We start from the raw sequence: 16601 nt of genomic DNA on the forward strand, positions 1-16601 counted from the left end.
AAGATCTCCTGGAGAAAGCTGTGGGAGATGGAGGCAATCAGGGCCACCTACAATCTCTTGCCATCTCCTATGAATCTCAGCCAATGGTATCAGGACCCCACGTGCTCCCTCTGCCCGACTTCAGCAACACTAATACACATTCTAGTAGGCTGCAAGACCAGCCTCACTCAAGGCTGATACACCTGGCGGCACATCCAGGTGCTATAGTGTCTTGCAGCAGTGCTGGAAAGTCGGCGGACGAGCATCAACGCACTCCTTCCCCCTTCATCCCACTGGCCGTTAACAACATTTGTCTGGGAAGGTGAGGGACAAGCCAGACTCATCACATCAAGACCAGACACCGTGCGGCCAGGTGGGACATGTGATTGGAAGATGGTGGTAGACATAGGCCAGAGGCTCTGCTTCCCAACTGAAATCACGGAAACCAACCTCAGATCAGACCTTGTGCTATGATCGGCCTCACTCCATCTCATTTACATCATCGAGCTTACAGTGCCCTGGGAGGATGCAGTGGAGGAGGCCTATGAGTGCAAGGAGCTGAGGTACGCTGAGCTTACAGCCGATGTGCAGCAACGTGGCTGGAAAGCAAGGGTGTGGCTGGTCGAAGTAGGCTGCAGAGGATTTGTAGCCACATCAACATCAAGACTACTCTGGGAGTTCGGAGTGCGAGGGAAGACACACCGATAAGCAGTCAAAGACCTCTCCAGAGTTGCTGTAAAGGGTAGTCAGTGGCTCTGGATGAAGAGAAAGGATTCCATCTGGGTCCCCAAGTGAGTGAATGGCATCTAGGGGATAAGCCCGGGACGCTGGGATTCACTGCTGAACCCTTTAGAGGTGTCGTGGGCCTATCAGCGAAACACTGAGGAAAGAGGGCACCCACTTGATAACCCAGAAGATGCCACCATTCACATGGCTACTCTACAGAGTCTAGGCAGCATGTCTCAGGAATGCAAATAAGGGATATTAACATCTATTCCTACATAACTTTCTCAGGGTAGAACTGTCAAATACTAGAGAGCAAAGCTTTAAGGGGAGAGGGAGAAAGTTTAAACGAGATATACAGAGCAGGTTTTTGATTTTCCACAGACAGTAGTAGGTAAGGGAAAGGGCAACTCAGGTCCACCCATTAATGTTCTGAAGAGTGAACATTGGGAGTCAGGAAGAAAGTCTATTACAGATTGCCAGGTATGATGTTGTGGCCCTCAATGAATCGTGGCTGAAGGATGGTTGTAGTTGGGAGCTGAATGTCCAAGGTTACACATTGTATCGGAGGGATAGGAAGGCAGGCAGAGGGGGTGGTGTGGTTCTACTGGTAAAGAATGGCATCAAATTAGTAGAAAGATGTGACATAGGATCAGAAGATGTTGAATCCTTGTGGGTTGAGTTAAGAAACTGCAAGGGTAAAAGGACATATAGAAACATAAAAAACCTACAGCACAATACAGGCCCTTCGGCCCACAAAGTTGTGCTGAACATTGATGGCAGTTATATACAGACCTCCCAACAATGGCTGGGATGTGGACCAGATTACAACCAGGAAATAGTAAAGGCAAGTCAAAAGGGCAATGTTATGGTAGTCATAGAGATTTTAACATGCAGGTTGATTGGGGAAAATCAGGTTGGTAATGGATCTCAAGCGAGTGAGTTTGTCGAATGCCTATGAGATAGCTTTTTAGAGCAGTTTGTTGTTGAACCTACTAGGAGATCAGCTATACTGGACTGGGTGTTCTGTAATGTACCAGAGGTGATTAGAGGGCTTAAGATAAAAGAATTCTTAGGAACCAGTGATCACAATATGATTGTGTTCAAGTTGAAATTTGATAGGGAGAAAAATAAAGTCTGATGTCAGTGGAGTAAGGGAAATTACAGTGGTATGAGAGAGGATTCTTCGTGGATTGTCACCTTGTCATGGTGGAGAAGCTTGTGTGGTCCTTAGATCCCGAGAGCGATGCCATCCGGAGCTATGCTCCTGGCAGGGTCACCCATGGCAGTAAGGTCAAGGGTGAAGTCCCTGACAAAGAACAATCCAACCAAGACCGCAACGGTGGAACAGGCAGACAAAGTTACTTCCAACTCAATGGCTGTGATGGCGGATGAAGACTGCAACAAATCCATCAGCTCTAATCGTCATGGTTTCCATGCCATTGGAATCAGTTGGTTGACTTGTGACCTTCTTTGTTTGTTTCTTGGAGTGCAACATCAAGTACATGTTAAACAAATACACGCACAGCTGTCTTCGCTCTGTGGAAACGGAACAAAAACCATCATCCTCAACCTCAAGGGATAGCCACGATGACGACGATGAGAGAAGAGATGGCCAAAGAAAATTGGAAGGTGCTGTTGGCAGGGATGTCAGCAGAGAAGCAACGGCGTGCATTTCTGGGAAAAATGAGGAAGGTGCAGGACATAAGTATTCCAAAAATGAAGAAATACTCCAATGGTAAAATAGTACAACTATGGCTGACAAGCGAAGTCAAAGCTAATGTAAAAATAAAAGAAAGGGTATACAACAAAACAAAAATTGTGGGAAGTTTTTAAAAACCTACAGAGAGCAACTAAAACAATCATTAGAAGGGAAAAGATGAAATATGAAAGTAAGCTAGCAAACAATATCAAAATGGATAGTAAAAGCTTTGTCAAGTATGTAAAAAATAAAAGAGAGATGACAGTAGGTATAGGACCACAAGAAAATGAGGCAGGAGAAATAATAACGGGGGACAAGAAGATGGCTGATGGACCAAATGAGTATTTTGCTAGTGGAAGACACTAGCAGTATGCCTGATGTTGTAATGTGTGAAGGAAGAGAAGTGGGTGCAGTTACTATTACAAGAGAGAAGATGCTCAAAAAGCTGAAAGACCTAAAGGTACATAAGGCACCCAGAGCAGATGAACTGCACCCTAGGGTTCTGAAAGAGGTAGCGTTAGAGATTGTGACAGCATTAGAAATGATCTTTCAAAAATCATTGTACTCTGGCATGGTACCAGAGGACTGGAAAATTGCAAATGTCACCCCACTTTAAGAAAGGAGGAAGGCAGCAGAAAGGAAATTATAGACCAGTTAGCTTGACCTCAATGTTTGGGAAGATGTTACAGTCAATTGTTAAGGATGAGGTGATGGAGTACTTAGTGTCACATGACAAGATAGGATGAAGTCAGCATGGTATCCTTCAGGGAAAATCCTGCCTGATGAACCTATTGGAATTCTTTGAGCAGATTACAAGTAGGATAGATAAAGGGGATGCAGTGGATGTTGTATATTTGAACTTTTAGAAGGCCTTTGATAAGGTGCCACACATGAGGCTGCTTACCAAGTTAAGAGCCCATGATGGTATCACAGGAAAGTTACTAACTTGGTTAAAGCATTGGCTGATTGATAGGAGGCAACAAATGGGAATAAAAGGATCCTTTTCTGGTTGGCTGCCAGTGACTAGTGATGTTCCACAGGGGTCGGTATTGGGACTACTTCTTTTTATGCTGTATATAAATGATTTAGATAATGAAATATAATTCTTTATTGCCAAGTTTGCAGATGATATGAAGATTGGTGGAGGAACTGGTAGTGATGAAGAAACAGGTAAGATGCAGAAGGACTTAGGCAGATTAGGTGAACAGGCAAGAAAGTGGCAAATGAAATATCATATTGGAAAATACATGGTGATGCAGTTTGGTAGTAGAAATAAATGCGTGGACGATTTTCTAAACGGGGAGAAAATCCAAAAATCTGAGATGCAAAGGGACTTGGGTTGACTTGCAGGTTGAGTCGGTAGTGAAGATGACAAATACAATGTTAGCATTCATTTCAAGAGGTCTAGAATAAAAGAGCAAGGATGTGATGCTAAGGCTGTTAAGGCACTGGTGAGGCCTCACCTTGAGTATTGTGAACAGTTTTGGACTTCTCATCTTAGAAAAGATGTGCTGACATTGGAGAGGGTCCAGATGAGATTCATGAGGATGACTCCAGGAATGAAAGGGTTATCATACTGGGAACGTTTGATGGCTCTCAGTCTGCATTTGGTCGAATTCAGAAGGATTTGGGAGGGGGGAGGTTTCATTGAAACCTTCCAAATGTTGAAAGGCCTAGACAGAGCAGATGTGGAAAGGATGTTTCCCATGGTGGGAGAGACCAGGACAAGAGGGCACAGCCTCAGAAAAGAATAGTACAGCACATTACAGGCCCTTTGGCCCACAATGTTGTGCCAACCTTCAAACCCTGCCTCCCATATAAACACCCATCTTAAATTTCTCCATATACCTGTCCAGTAGTCTCTTAAATTTCACTAGAGTATCTGCCTCTAACACTGACTCAGGCAGTGCATTCCACGCACTAACCACTCTCTGAATGAAAAACCTTCGTCTAATATCGCCCTTGAACTTCCCTCCCCTTACCTTAAAGCCATGTCCTCTTGTACTGAGCAGTGGTGTCCTGGGGAAGAGGCGCTGGCTGTCCACTCTGTCTATTCCTCTTAATATCTTGTACACCTCTATCATGTCTCCTCTCATCCTCCTTCTCTCCAAAGAGTAAAGCCCTAGCTCCCTTAATCTCTGATCATAATCCATACTCTCTAAACCAGGCAACATCCTGGTAAATCTCCTCTGTACCCTTTCCAATTCTTCCACATCCTTCCTATAGTGAGGCGACCAGAACTGGACACAGTACTCCAAGTGTGGCCTAACTAGAGTTTTATAGAGCTGCATCATTACATCACGTCTCTTAAACTCTATCCCTCGACTTATGAAAGCTAACACCCCATAAGCTTTCTTAACTACCCTATCTACCTGTGAGGCAACTTTCAGGGATCTGTGGACATGTATCCCCAGATCCCTCTGCTCCTCCACACTACCAAGTATCCTGCCATTTACTTTGTACTCTGCCTTGTAGTTTGTCCTTCCAAAGTGTACCACCTCACACTTCTCTGGGTTGAACTCCATCTGCCACTTCTCAGCCCACTTCTGCATCCTATCAATGCCTCTCTGCAATCTTCGACTATCCTCTACACTATCTACACCACCACCAACCTTTGTGTCATCTGCTTATGGTCATTTCCTTAGTGCAAGAGGTTAGATGGGGTAGAATTTGTTAGGTGCATGCAAGAAAGATTCCTGACACAATATATAGACAGATTACTAAAGGAGGGGCTGAACTGGACCTGTGCTCAGCAAAGAACTAGATCATGTGTCAGCTCTCTTAGCGGGTGAGCATTCAAGAAAAAGTGACCACAACTCTCTGATCTTTACCATATCTGTGGACAGGGATAACAGCAGACTTTATGGGAAAGTATTTAATTCAGGGAGGGTTAATTATGATGATATTTAGTAGAAACTTGGGAATATAACTTCATAACAGATATGCTCAGAGCACAATGAAAATGTGGAGGATGCTTAGGGAGCACTTGTATGGGGTTCTGAACAAGTTTGTCCCATTGAGTCAGAGAAAGGACAGTAAGATGAAGGAACCATGGTTGACAAGAGATGTGGAACATTTACTCAAGAGAAAGAAGGAAGATTAATTAAGTTTTAGGAAGCGAGAATCAGAAAGTTTGAGATCGAGTTGGAGTGGGTTGAGGTGCGCTTGAGACAGAGTCAGGGCATGAAAACTGGAGAAAAGTTGAAGTGGAGGAAACTGGGAGCGAGGGTTGGTTGAGCTAAGCACCGGGTGATTTGAAAAAGCAGGGTACAGGCTGGAATGTGATTGCAGGGTACAGGCTGGAATGTGATTGCAGGGTCCAGGTTTGGAGCATATAAAAAGTGACAGCGCCTGGGTCCTAGAGCGAGAAACAACCCAAGTTTGGACAATTTAAACACCACACCAGATGGATTGGAAAGGCAGGGTGTTGACACCAGAGGTGAGGCTCGGGTCGTTTCGCTTGCTGCTCCGCAATGTTTACTCCACTCTGTGCTGAATGAGAGTTGAGGCTGAGGGCAAGCTCCGACTGCTCCTGGCTTCATGTCTGAGGATTTGCTTTCATTCTTAATGCTATTTGCTTACTTTTACTGTTTGCTCTGCACATTGAGTGTTCATCAATTTTTTATGGGTTCTTTAGGGTTTCTTGTTTTGTGGCTACCTGTAAGGAGATCAATATCAAGTTTGTATAGTGTATACATACTTAGATAATAAGAACATCAGAAATAAGAGCAGGAGTCAGTCATCTGGCCTGTCGAGCCTCCTCCGCCATTCAATAAGATCATGGTTGATCTGGCCATGAATTCATCTCCACCTACCTGCCTCTTCCCCAAAACCCTTAATTCCCTTATTATGCAATATTCTATCCAACCTTGTCTTAAATATATTTACTGAGGTAGCCTCCACTGCTTCATTGGACAGAGAATTCTACAGATTCATCAATCTCTGGGAAAAGCAGTTCCTCCTCATCTCCATCCTAACTCTACTCCCTGAATCTTGAGGTTATGTCCCCTATTCTAGTCTCACCTACCAGTGGAAACAACTTTCCTGCCTCTATCTTATCTTAGATACTTTATTGTCACCAAACAATTGATACTAGAGCGTACAATCATCACAGTGATATTTGTTTCTGTGCTTTGCGCTCCCTGAAGTACAAATCGAAGTAAACATAATAAAAATTTAAATAAATCATAATCATAATCATATCTATCCCTTCCATAATTTTATATGTTTCCATAAGATCTCCTCTCATTCTTCTGAATTCCAGCAAGTAAAGTCACAGGTGATTCAATCTCTCTTCATAGTCTAACCCCCCCCATCTCTGGAATTGATGGCCTGCTGCACCTGCAAACTGACCTTTTGTGATTCATGCACAACCATTCTCAAGTCCTTCTGCATAGCAGCATGCTTCAGTTTTTTTAATCATTTAAATAATAATCTGCTGTTTCATTTTTCCTTCCAAAGTGGGTGATCTCACATTTACCAACATTTTATTCAATCTGCCAGACCCTTGCCCACTCAATTTACCTACCTATATCACTCTGTAGGCTCTCCATACCTTCTACACAATTTGTTTTTCCACTCAATTTAGTATCATCAGCAAACTTAGATACACTACACTCGATCCCCTCTTCCAGATCATTAATGTAGATCGTGAACAGTTGTGGGCCCAGCACTGACCTCTGCAACACACCACTCACCACTGATTGCCAACCAGAGAAACACTCATGTATCCCAACTCACTGCTTTTTATTAGTTAACCAATCCTCTTTCCATGCTAATACATCACCTCCAACTCAATGCATCCTTATTTTATGGATAAGTCTTTTAAATAGAAGCTCATCAAACACCTTATGAAAATCCAAGTAACTAATGTCCATTTGTTCCCTTCTATCTACTGCGCTCATTATATCCTCAAAGAACTCCAGTAAGTTTGTCAAACAGGACCTGTCTTTGCTGTATCCATGCTGTGTCAGGTGATCGATCCATTTCTTTCCAGAGGCCATGATATTTCTTCTTTAATGAGAGAAGTGCAAGACAGATATATTCTAAATAAGAAGATTTTTTCAAAGGGAAGAAGGGTATTACCATGGCTGACAAGTGAAGTCAGAGCCAAAGTAAAAGCAAAAGAGAGGGCATATAAGGAAGCCAGAGCTAGTGGGAAGATAGAGGATTGGGAACGTTTTAAAAACTTCCCTACAAGAACTGCTCCTACAGCAGCACCTACAGGACTGCTTTGAATCGGTGGACTGGACTGTATTCAGGGATTCATCTTTGAATCTTAATGAGTATGCTGCAGTTGTTACCGACTTCATTAAAACCTGTGTGGATGAGTGTGTGTCTACAAAGACTTCCTGTATATTTCCAAAACAAAAGCCATGGATGAATTTGGAGGTATGTTGCCTGCTGAAGGCTAGATCTGTGGCATTCAAGTCTGAAAACCCAGGCCTGGATCAGAAAACCAGTTATGATTTGCAGAGGGCTATTTCAAGGGCGAAGAGACAACTCAAACGAGATTGGAGGCGATATCAGATGCACGGCAACTCTGGCAGGGTCTGCAAGACATTACTTCCTACAAACTGAAACCCAATAGTATGAATGATAGCAATGCTTCACTACCAGATGAACTCAATGCCTTCTATGCACGCTATGAAAGGGAGAACACAACTACAGCTGTGACGATCCCTGCTGCACCCGGTGACCCTGTGATCTCCATCTCAGAGGCCGAAGTTAAAGACTGTCTTTAAAGAGAGTGAATCCCCGCAAGGCAGAAGGTCCTGATGGAGTATCCGTTAAGTCTCTGAAAACCTGTGCCAACCAACTAGCGCGAGTATTCAAGGACATTTTCAACTCTCACTTCTATGGGCATAAGTTCCCACTTGCTTCAAAAAGACAACAATTATACCAGTGCCTGAGAAGAATAATGTGGGCTGCCTTAATGACCATTGGCCAGTGTGTAGTGTAGGTCTCCATTAGTCTCAATAGACCATGGATTTGCACCTTGGAAACTTTCCAGGGCACAAGCCTGGGCAAGGTTTTTTTTATGGGAGACCGGCAGTTGCCCAAGCTGCAAGTCTCCCCTCTCCACGCCACCAATGTTGTCCAAGGGAAGGACATTAGGACCCATACAGCTTGGCACCGGCGTCATCGCAGAGCAAAGTGTGGTTAAGTGCCTTGCTCAAGGACGCATACACAGCCCCAGCCATGGCTCGAACTAGCAGCCTTCAGATAACTAGACAAACAGTAGCACTCACATCGACAGCGATGGAATGCTTTTAGAGGTTGGTTATAATGAAACTGAACTGCTGCCTCAGCAAGGACCTGGACCCATTGCAATTTGCCTATCACCACAATAGGTCAACGGCAGATGCAATCTCAATGGCTCTCCACACGGCTTTAGACCACCTGGACAACACAAACACCCTTGTCAGGATGCTGTTCATCAACTATAGCTCAGCATTTAATACCATCATTCCCACAATCCTGATTGAGAAATTGCAGAACCTGGGCCTCTGTACCTCCCTCTGCAATTGGATCTTCAACTTCCTAACCAAAAGACCACAATCTGTACGATTGGTGATAATCGCTGATGATCAACAGTGCAGCACCTCAGGGGTGTGTGCTTAGCTCACTGCTCTACTCTCTATATATACACATACGATCGTGTGGCTAGGCACAGCTCAAATACCATTTATAAATTTGCTGACGATACAACCATTGTTGGTAGAATTTCAGGTGGTGGCGAGAGGGCATACAAGAGTGAGATATGCCAACTAGTGGAGTGGTGCCACAGCATCAAATATGGCACTCAGCATCAGTAAGACGAAAGAGCTGATTGTGGACTTCAGGAAGGATAAAACAAAGGAATACATACTACATATCAATGTAGTTATAGAGAAGGCAAGACGGACAGACAGATAGACATACTTTATTGATCCTGAGGGAAATTGGGTTTCATTACAGCCTCACCAACCAAGAATGGTGTAGAAATATAGCAATATAAAACCATAAATAATTAAATAATAATAAGTTAATCATGCCAAGAGAAAATAAGTCCAGGACCAGCCTATTGGCTCAGGGTGTCTGACACTCCAAGGAAGGAGTTGTAAAGTTTGATGGCCACAGACAGAAATGACTTCCTATGATGCTCAGTGTCACATCTCAGTGGAATGAGTCTCTGGCTGAATGTATTCCTGTGCCTAACCAGTACATTATAGAGTGGATGGGAGTCATTGTCCAAGATGGCATGCAACTTGGACAGCATCCTCTTTTCAGATACCACCATCAGAGAGTCTAGTTCCACCCCCACAACATCACTGGCCTTACGAATGAGTTTGTTGATTCTGTTGGTGTCTGCTACCCTCAGCCTGTTGCCCTAGCACACAACAGCAAACATGATAGCACTGGCCACCACAGACTCGTAGAACATCCTCAGCATCGTCCGGCAGATGTTAAAGGACCTCAGTCTCCTCAGGAAATAGAGACGGCTCTGACCCTTCTTGTAGACAGCCTCAGTGTTCTTCGACCAGTCCAATTTATTGTCAATCACCAGGTATTTGTAATCCTCCACCATGTCTACACTGACCCCTTGGATGGAAACAGAGGTCACCGGTGCCTTAGCCCTCCTCAGGTCTACCACCAGCTCCCTAGTCTTTTTCACATTAAGCTGCAGATGATTCTGCTTGCACCATGTAACAGTTTCCCACCATAGCCCTGTACTCAGCCTCATCTCCCTTGCTGATGCATCCAACTATGGCAGTCGTCAGAAAACTTCTGAAGATGGCAAGACTCTGTGCAGTAGTTGAAGTCCCAGGTGTAGATGGTGAAGAGAAAGGGAGACAGGACAGTCCCCTGTGGAGCCCCAGTGCTGCTGAGCACTCTGTCTGACAATGTTGCAAGCGCATGTACTGTGGTCTGTACTTTATTAGGAGTAGCGGTACTTTATTAGGAGTTTGAAGAGATTTGGCATGTTAACAAATACACTCAAAAACTTCTATAGTTGTACTGTGGAGAGCATTCTGACAGGCTGCATCACTCTCTGGTATGGAAGAGCTACTGCACAGGACCTAAATAAGCTGCAGAAGGTTGTTAATCTAGTCAGCTCCATTTCGGGTACTAGCCTACAAAGTACCCAGGACATCTTTAGGGAGTGGTGTCTCAGAAAGGCAGCATCCATTATTAAGGACCTCCAGCACCCAGGGTATGCCCTGTTCTCACTGTTACCGTCAGGTAGGAGGTACAGAAGCCTGAAGGCACACACTCAGCGATTCAGGAACAGCTTCTTCCCTTCTGCCATCAGATTCCCAAATGGACACTGAAGCTTTGACCAGTACCTCATTTTTTTTTAATATACAGTATTTCTGTTTTTTCACATTTTTTGAAATCTATTCAATATATGTAATTGATTTACTTGTTTATTTGTTTTATTTTATTTATTTGTTTTTTCTCTCCTAGTTTATGTATTGCATTGAACAGCTGCTGCTAAGTTAACAAATTACACTTCACATGCCAGTGATAATAAACCTGATTTGGATTCTAAAAACTTGCAGAAGGAAACCAAGAAGGCCATTAGGAAGGAAAAGATGAATTACGAAAGGAAGCTGTCGACTAATATCAAAGTTAGAAGTTTTTTAAGTATATAAAGGGTAAAAGAGAGTTGATGGTAGATATTGGACCAGTACAAAGTGATGCTGGAGATACTGTAGCGCCTCATTTCCTAGCGTATCAGAACCGACTCACAATTAGATAGCCTACGGGGGTTTGCGAGCACAGAACTTTGGAGCCTCTTCACCATGGGGGGCCGGTTGACAGAGGCTTAAAAGTGAGGCTGAAGTTTTCGAATAAAGTTTTTCCTTCGACTGCAGTTACCGACTCCGTGTCGTAATTTTAGCGCTGCTTGTAGCACACCGCTACAATACTGTGATGAGAGATGCAGAGATGACAGAGGAACGGAATGTCTATTTTGCACCAGTCTTCACAGTGGAAGACATCTGCAGTATATTGGACATTCAAGAGTGTCAGGGAAGTGAAGTTTGAAAATTACAACTGAGAAAGTGCTCAGGAAGCTTAATGGTCTGAGGGTGAATATATCTCCTAGTCCTGATGGAATGCACCCTCGGGTTCTGAAGGAAGTAGCTGGAGAGATTGCAGAAGCACTAACGATGATCTTTCAAGAATCAATAGATTCTGGCATTGTACTAGATTACTGGAAAATTATAAATGTAACTCCGCTACTTAAGACAGGTGGGAGGCAGCAGAAAGGAAACTATAGACCTGTTAGCCTGACATCAGAGGCTGGGAGTTGTTGGAATCGATTGTTAGGAATGAGATTACAGAGTACCTGGAGGTACATGACAAGATGGGTTTCCTGAAAGGAAAATCCTGATAAACCTATTGCAATTCTTTGAGGAAAATACATCCAGGGTAGACAAAGGGGATGCAATAGCCGTGATGCACTTAAATTTTCAGAAGGCCTTTGACAAGGTGCTATACGAGGCTGCCTAACAAGATAAGAGCATATGGAATTACTAGCATGGGTAGAGCATTGGCTGGTCAGCAGAGTGGGAATAAGTGGATCCTATGTCTGGGCTGGCTGTCATTTACCAGTAGAGTTCCATAGGGGTTGGTGTTGGGACCACTGCTTTTTACAATTTACGTCAATGATTTGGACTATGGGATTAATCTGTAGCTAAATTGGCCAATGATACAAAGAAAGGTGGAGGAGCGGGTGGTGTTGAGAAAACAGAGAGCCTGCAGAGAGTCTTAGATAGTTTAGGCTAGTGGTTGCCAACCCGTCGATCTTTGAGACTTTCCCAGTAGATCCCAAAAAAAGAAGAAAAATAAATACACAAATACTGTTGAGAGATTGTTTCCGGGTTGCAGGGTTTTCGTTCCGTTCTTTCTGTCCAGTGCGCATGTGCATAGTTCTCCCGCATTACACAGTGTACTTCAGTGGTCCCCAACCACCGGGCTGCGAGGAAACAATATGAGTCAGTTGCACCTTTCCTCATTCCCTGTCATGCCCAATGTTGAACTTGAAACCATGCAAAGTCATCAGTCGCCTAAACGCAGTGATACCCTCGCGCTAGTGTTCGCCTCGCGTGGCCGGCGAAAACCACTGATGCTACTGGCGCAGAGCACGGCCGGCGGGAACTGCCGATGCTACTGGCCCGGAGTGTGGACAGATGGGCGCCACCTCGGAACCTGTTTAGCACACCGAATGTTCGTGGGGAATCCAGTGCTAAAATATTCGCAGACGACCTCATTTGGGCTCAAGATTTCATAAGTATCAGAGCAGCTACCTTGCTGCGATCTGCTGAAACAAACTTTTGTTGGCTGATAGATCCTACAAGGGGGACGGGTACGGGCCCGTTGCTCTTTCCGGACTGCGACCGCCATGGCCCTGGTACAGGGACCTCCGGCCCTGACCTTGTCCTCTCACCCCACCCACAACCAGCTGCACCTGGCCAGGGCGTCTGGCGGCGGGCGGGCAGAGACTGGAGTTCGGGCCAGGAGTCTGTCTAATGAGGCAATGATGCCCTCAAAACTGCTTCGGCACCTTGGGTCCAAGCACCCTGCACTTAAAGACAAACCCGCTGAGTTTTTTCAGCAGAAAAAAAGTGAGCAATGCGGGACAGCAGCTAAGTGCTGAGAGCCGCGAAAACTAAATTGCGGAATAGACTGGACATAAGAAACCTGCTTCAAGTATCACTGTATTCCGATCGTGTTTAACACCTCCCCCCATCAGCCGATCTGCAAGAATATTATCAATATTAAACCAGATTGCGATGCAAAAAAGGGTGGGTATCCCTGGTGGTTATGCATTATGTATGGGATGTCAGGGAGAGGTAGTACCTCTGACGGGGAACACGTCGTACTGAGTACTGAGTAGTTTGTCCACATTGGTCCTCACCTGACTCTCAACTCTCTCCAGTGGTTCCTTGTAGCTGTTTGCATGCTACAGTGGCAACACCCCAGGCAACGGCTTTGACTGACCGGCAAAACCTGGTGAGGGTAGCCGATGGGCCTCAAACCCTCGGTGAGTTAGGGCTCGTCTACCTATGCATGCGAAGACTGAATTCGGTGGACTACGCGGAGGAGACCACCACTTGGCGGTCCAACGAGTAGAAAGGCGAACCCAGCAAAGCGTTGTGGAGCGCAATCGGGGCACAGTGAGACACGTAGGACACTGCTGGCCATCCACTGCATCCCGACTTATCTCCAGCCATCTTGACTCCGTCTTGCAACTGGATACAGATAGGTCAGGATGAGAGAGTGAGGCTGACGATTTGTGCAACTCTCCCTCACTTTAATCCAAGTCAAGCGCAAGTCACAACTCCAAACCGATTCCGCTAAAAAACTTCAAGTCCTGTGACGATGGGCAAGTGGCGAAGCAGCAGGTGTGGATACATTAGAAGCTGTAGTCACAAACCTGCACACAAGCGGCCCAGGGCATTGGGTCGTTCTCCGCTGGAATGAAGCAGCAGTGGAGCTCGGCAGCCCCCTGGGTGTCTGAGCAGTCCTCTTTAGGAATCGCTCTGCTCACCTCCATGGACGAGGGGGCTAGAAAAGGTGCCTCAAACATAGCCTGCTTCATCTTACCCTGGCCAGCACACCGTGGCTGGCGGGGATCCCACTCAGCGGTCGAACTTCAAAGAAGACGAAAGTGAAGGTGCTTAACCTTAGCATGTGGAATGTGCAAACTCTGCTTGACATTACCAAGGCTGTCAGACCAGAAAGAAGAACAGCACTGGTCGCCAAACAACTAGCCCACTATAATGTGGACATTGCAGCACTCAGCGAAACATGCCTAGCAGACAAAGACCAGCTTACAGAACGTGGTGGTGGGTACACCTTCTTCTGGAGCGGTCGCAGCAGCACTGAACGATGAGAGGCTGGCATTGGATATGCCATCCAATCCCACCTTGCTCGTAAACTTGCCAAGCTTTCAGAGGGCATCAGCGATTGCCTGATGACGCTTCGGCTCCCACTTGGCAATAAGAGGAGTGCAACGCTGATCAGTGCATATGCCCCAACAATGACCAACCCAGATGACATCAAAGATAAGTTCTATGAAGAACTTGACGCCCTCATAGCAGCAGTCCCACAGTCAGAGAAGCTTATTGTCCTCGGAGACTTTAACACCAGAGTGGGGACAGATTACCAGACCTGGGAAGGGATTCTTGGAAGACATGGTATTGACAAGTGTAACAGCAATGGCCTGCTGCTCCTCAAGACATGCGCTACGCATGACCTCGTCATCACCAGCACCCTATTCCGCCTCCCTACCCGTAACAAAACATCTTGGATGCATCCACGCTCTAGGCATTGGCATCTGATCGACTATGTCATCACCAGAAAGAGGGACTGGCAAGACATGAGAGTGGCAAAGGCCATGTGTGGTGCCGACTGTTGGACGGATCATCGACTCATAGTGTCCAAGTTTAAACTTCACATCCTGCCTGTGAGAAGACCCCAAGGTCAGAAGACTGCAAAGAGGCTCAATGTCTCCAAGCTGAAGAGCAGCATAGTTGCAGAAGAATTTTGTGAAGACCTAGATAGCTGGCTGTTTGACACACCCCAGGATGACCACACCAGCATTGAAAAGCAGTGGACGGCTTTCAGAGATGCAGTCTATTCTACCACTCTCGAACACCTCAGGCCAGCAATCCGGAGACATCAAGACTGGTTCGATGAGAACGACAAGGAGATACAGGCACTGTTGTCAGAGAAACACCAACTGTTCAGAGCGCACCAGAACGATCCCATATCACAAGCAAAGATAGATGCCTTCGCCTGTGCAAGACGAAAAGTGCAGAAGAAACTCCATGAGATGCAAGATGTATGGTTCAGCAATAAGGCCGATGAGATCCAGGGCTACGCAGTCACGACACCAAGCGTTTCAACGACGCTTTGAAGGCTATGTATGGACCTCAGTCCTCTAGCTCCTCCCCCCTCTTCAGTGCAGATGGGAGAAAAAGACAGAGAAAAAGCAGATTTTGGAGAGATGGGCTGAACACTTCAACAAGGTCCTCAACCGCCCTGCCGAAATCAATGATGAGGCCATTGCTCGCCTACCTCAGGTGGAGATCAACCTGGACCTTGACAACCTCCCCACAGAAAAGCCATCAGGCAACTTTCTTGCAGCAAAGCACCAGGATCAGATGCAATCCCTGCTGAAGTCTACAAAGCAGGAGGTCCATTCATGATGCAGAAGCTGACTGAGCTCTTCCAGTCTATGTGGAACGAAGGAAAGGTCCCGCAACAGTTGAAAGATGCCAGCATAGTCCACATCTACAAGAGGAAAGGCAACCGCCAGTCTTGTGACAATCACCGAGGCATCTCCCTCCTGTCCATAGCTGGAAAGATCTTGGCTCGCATCCTGCTTAATCGCCTTCCCCAACAACCTGAGCAAGGTCTCCTCCCAGAAAGCCAGTGTGGCTTCTGTGCAGAGCGTGGAACTGTTGACATGATATTTGCTGCACGCCAACTCCAGGAAAAATGTCAAGAGCAGCACAGCGACCTCTTTATGACCTTCATCGATCTGACCAAAGCATTTGATACGGTCAGCAGAGATGGCTTAAGGAAGATAATGGAGAAGTCTGGCTGCCCTAGCAGGTTCATCACGATTGTTCGGCAGTTCCACGATGGCATGATGATGAAAGTTTTGGATGATGGTGACGAGTCAGAAGCGTTCCCAGTGAAGAACGGTGTGAAGCAAGAATGCGAGCTCGCCCCTACACTCTTTAGCATCGTCTTCTCTGCTATGCTGAATGATGCCTTCTGCGATTGTCAAGATGGTATACACGTCAGATACAGGACTGGCGGTGGGCTATTCAACCTCCGGCGTTTACAGGTAAAGGAGATCGTCGTCAGAGACCTCTTATTCGCTGATGATTGCGCCCTCAATGCCAGCACAGAGCAGAAGATGCAGCGAGAAATGGACTGCTTCTCACAAGCTTGTGACAACTTTGGACTTACAATCAGCACCAAAAGGACCAAAGTTAAGTACCAGCCCGCACCCGAAAAGCCCTACCAGGGGCAGAAGCTACTGGCAGTTGACAGCTTTACTTATCTGGGCAATACTCTATCACGAGCGGTGAACATAGATGCAGAGATCAGCAACAGAATTGCCAAAGCCAGTGCCGCCTTTGGGAGACTCCATGAGAATGTATGGGAGCAGAGAGGACTCAGCCTTACC

General features: G+C 45.8%; 1 protein-coding gene across 3 annotated transcripts in view; it reads right to left on the reverse strand.

Annotated features, from left to right (window-relative positions):
- The window catches only part of wdr32 (WD repeat domain 32), a 125223-nt gene that overhangs the window by 51025 nt on the left and 57597 nt on the right, over positions 1-16601 (reverse strand). The window contains exon 5 of one of the 3 annotated variants that reach the window (XM_059989798.1): positions 12249-12371. The exons of the other annotated variants lie outside the window; for them this stretch is intronic. Within the exon in view, the coding sequence (XP_059845781.1) occupies positions 12249-12371 (123 nt within the window). The remainder of the gene's footprint in view (positions 1-12248; positions 12372-16601) is intronic. 3 annotated transcript variants of the gene reach the window in all.

This window comes from Hypanus sabinus, chromosome 14, assembly GCF_030144855.1.
Source record: "Hypanus sabinus isolate sHypSab1 chromosome 14, sHypSab1.hap1, whole genome shotgun sequence".
NCBI classification, from domain to species: domain Eukaryota; kingdom Metazoa; phylum Chordata; class Chondrichthyes; order Myliobatiformes; family Dasyatidae; genus Hypanus; species Hypanus sabinus.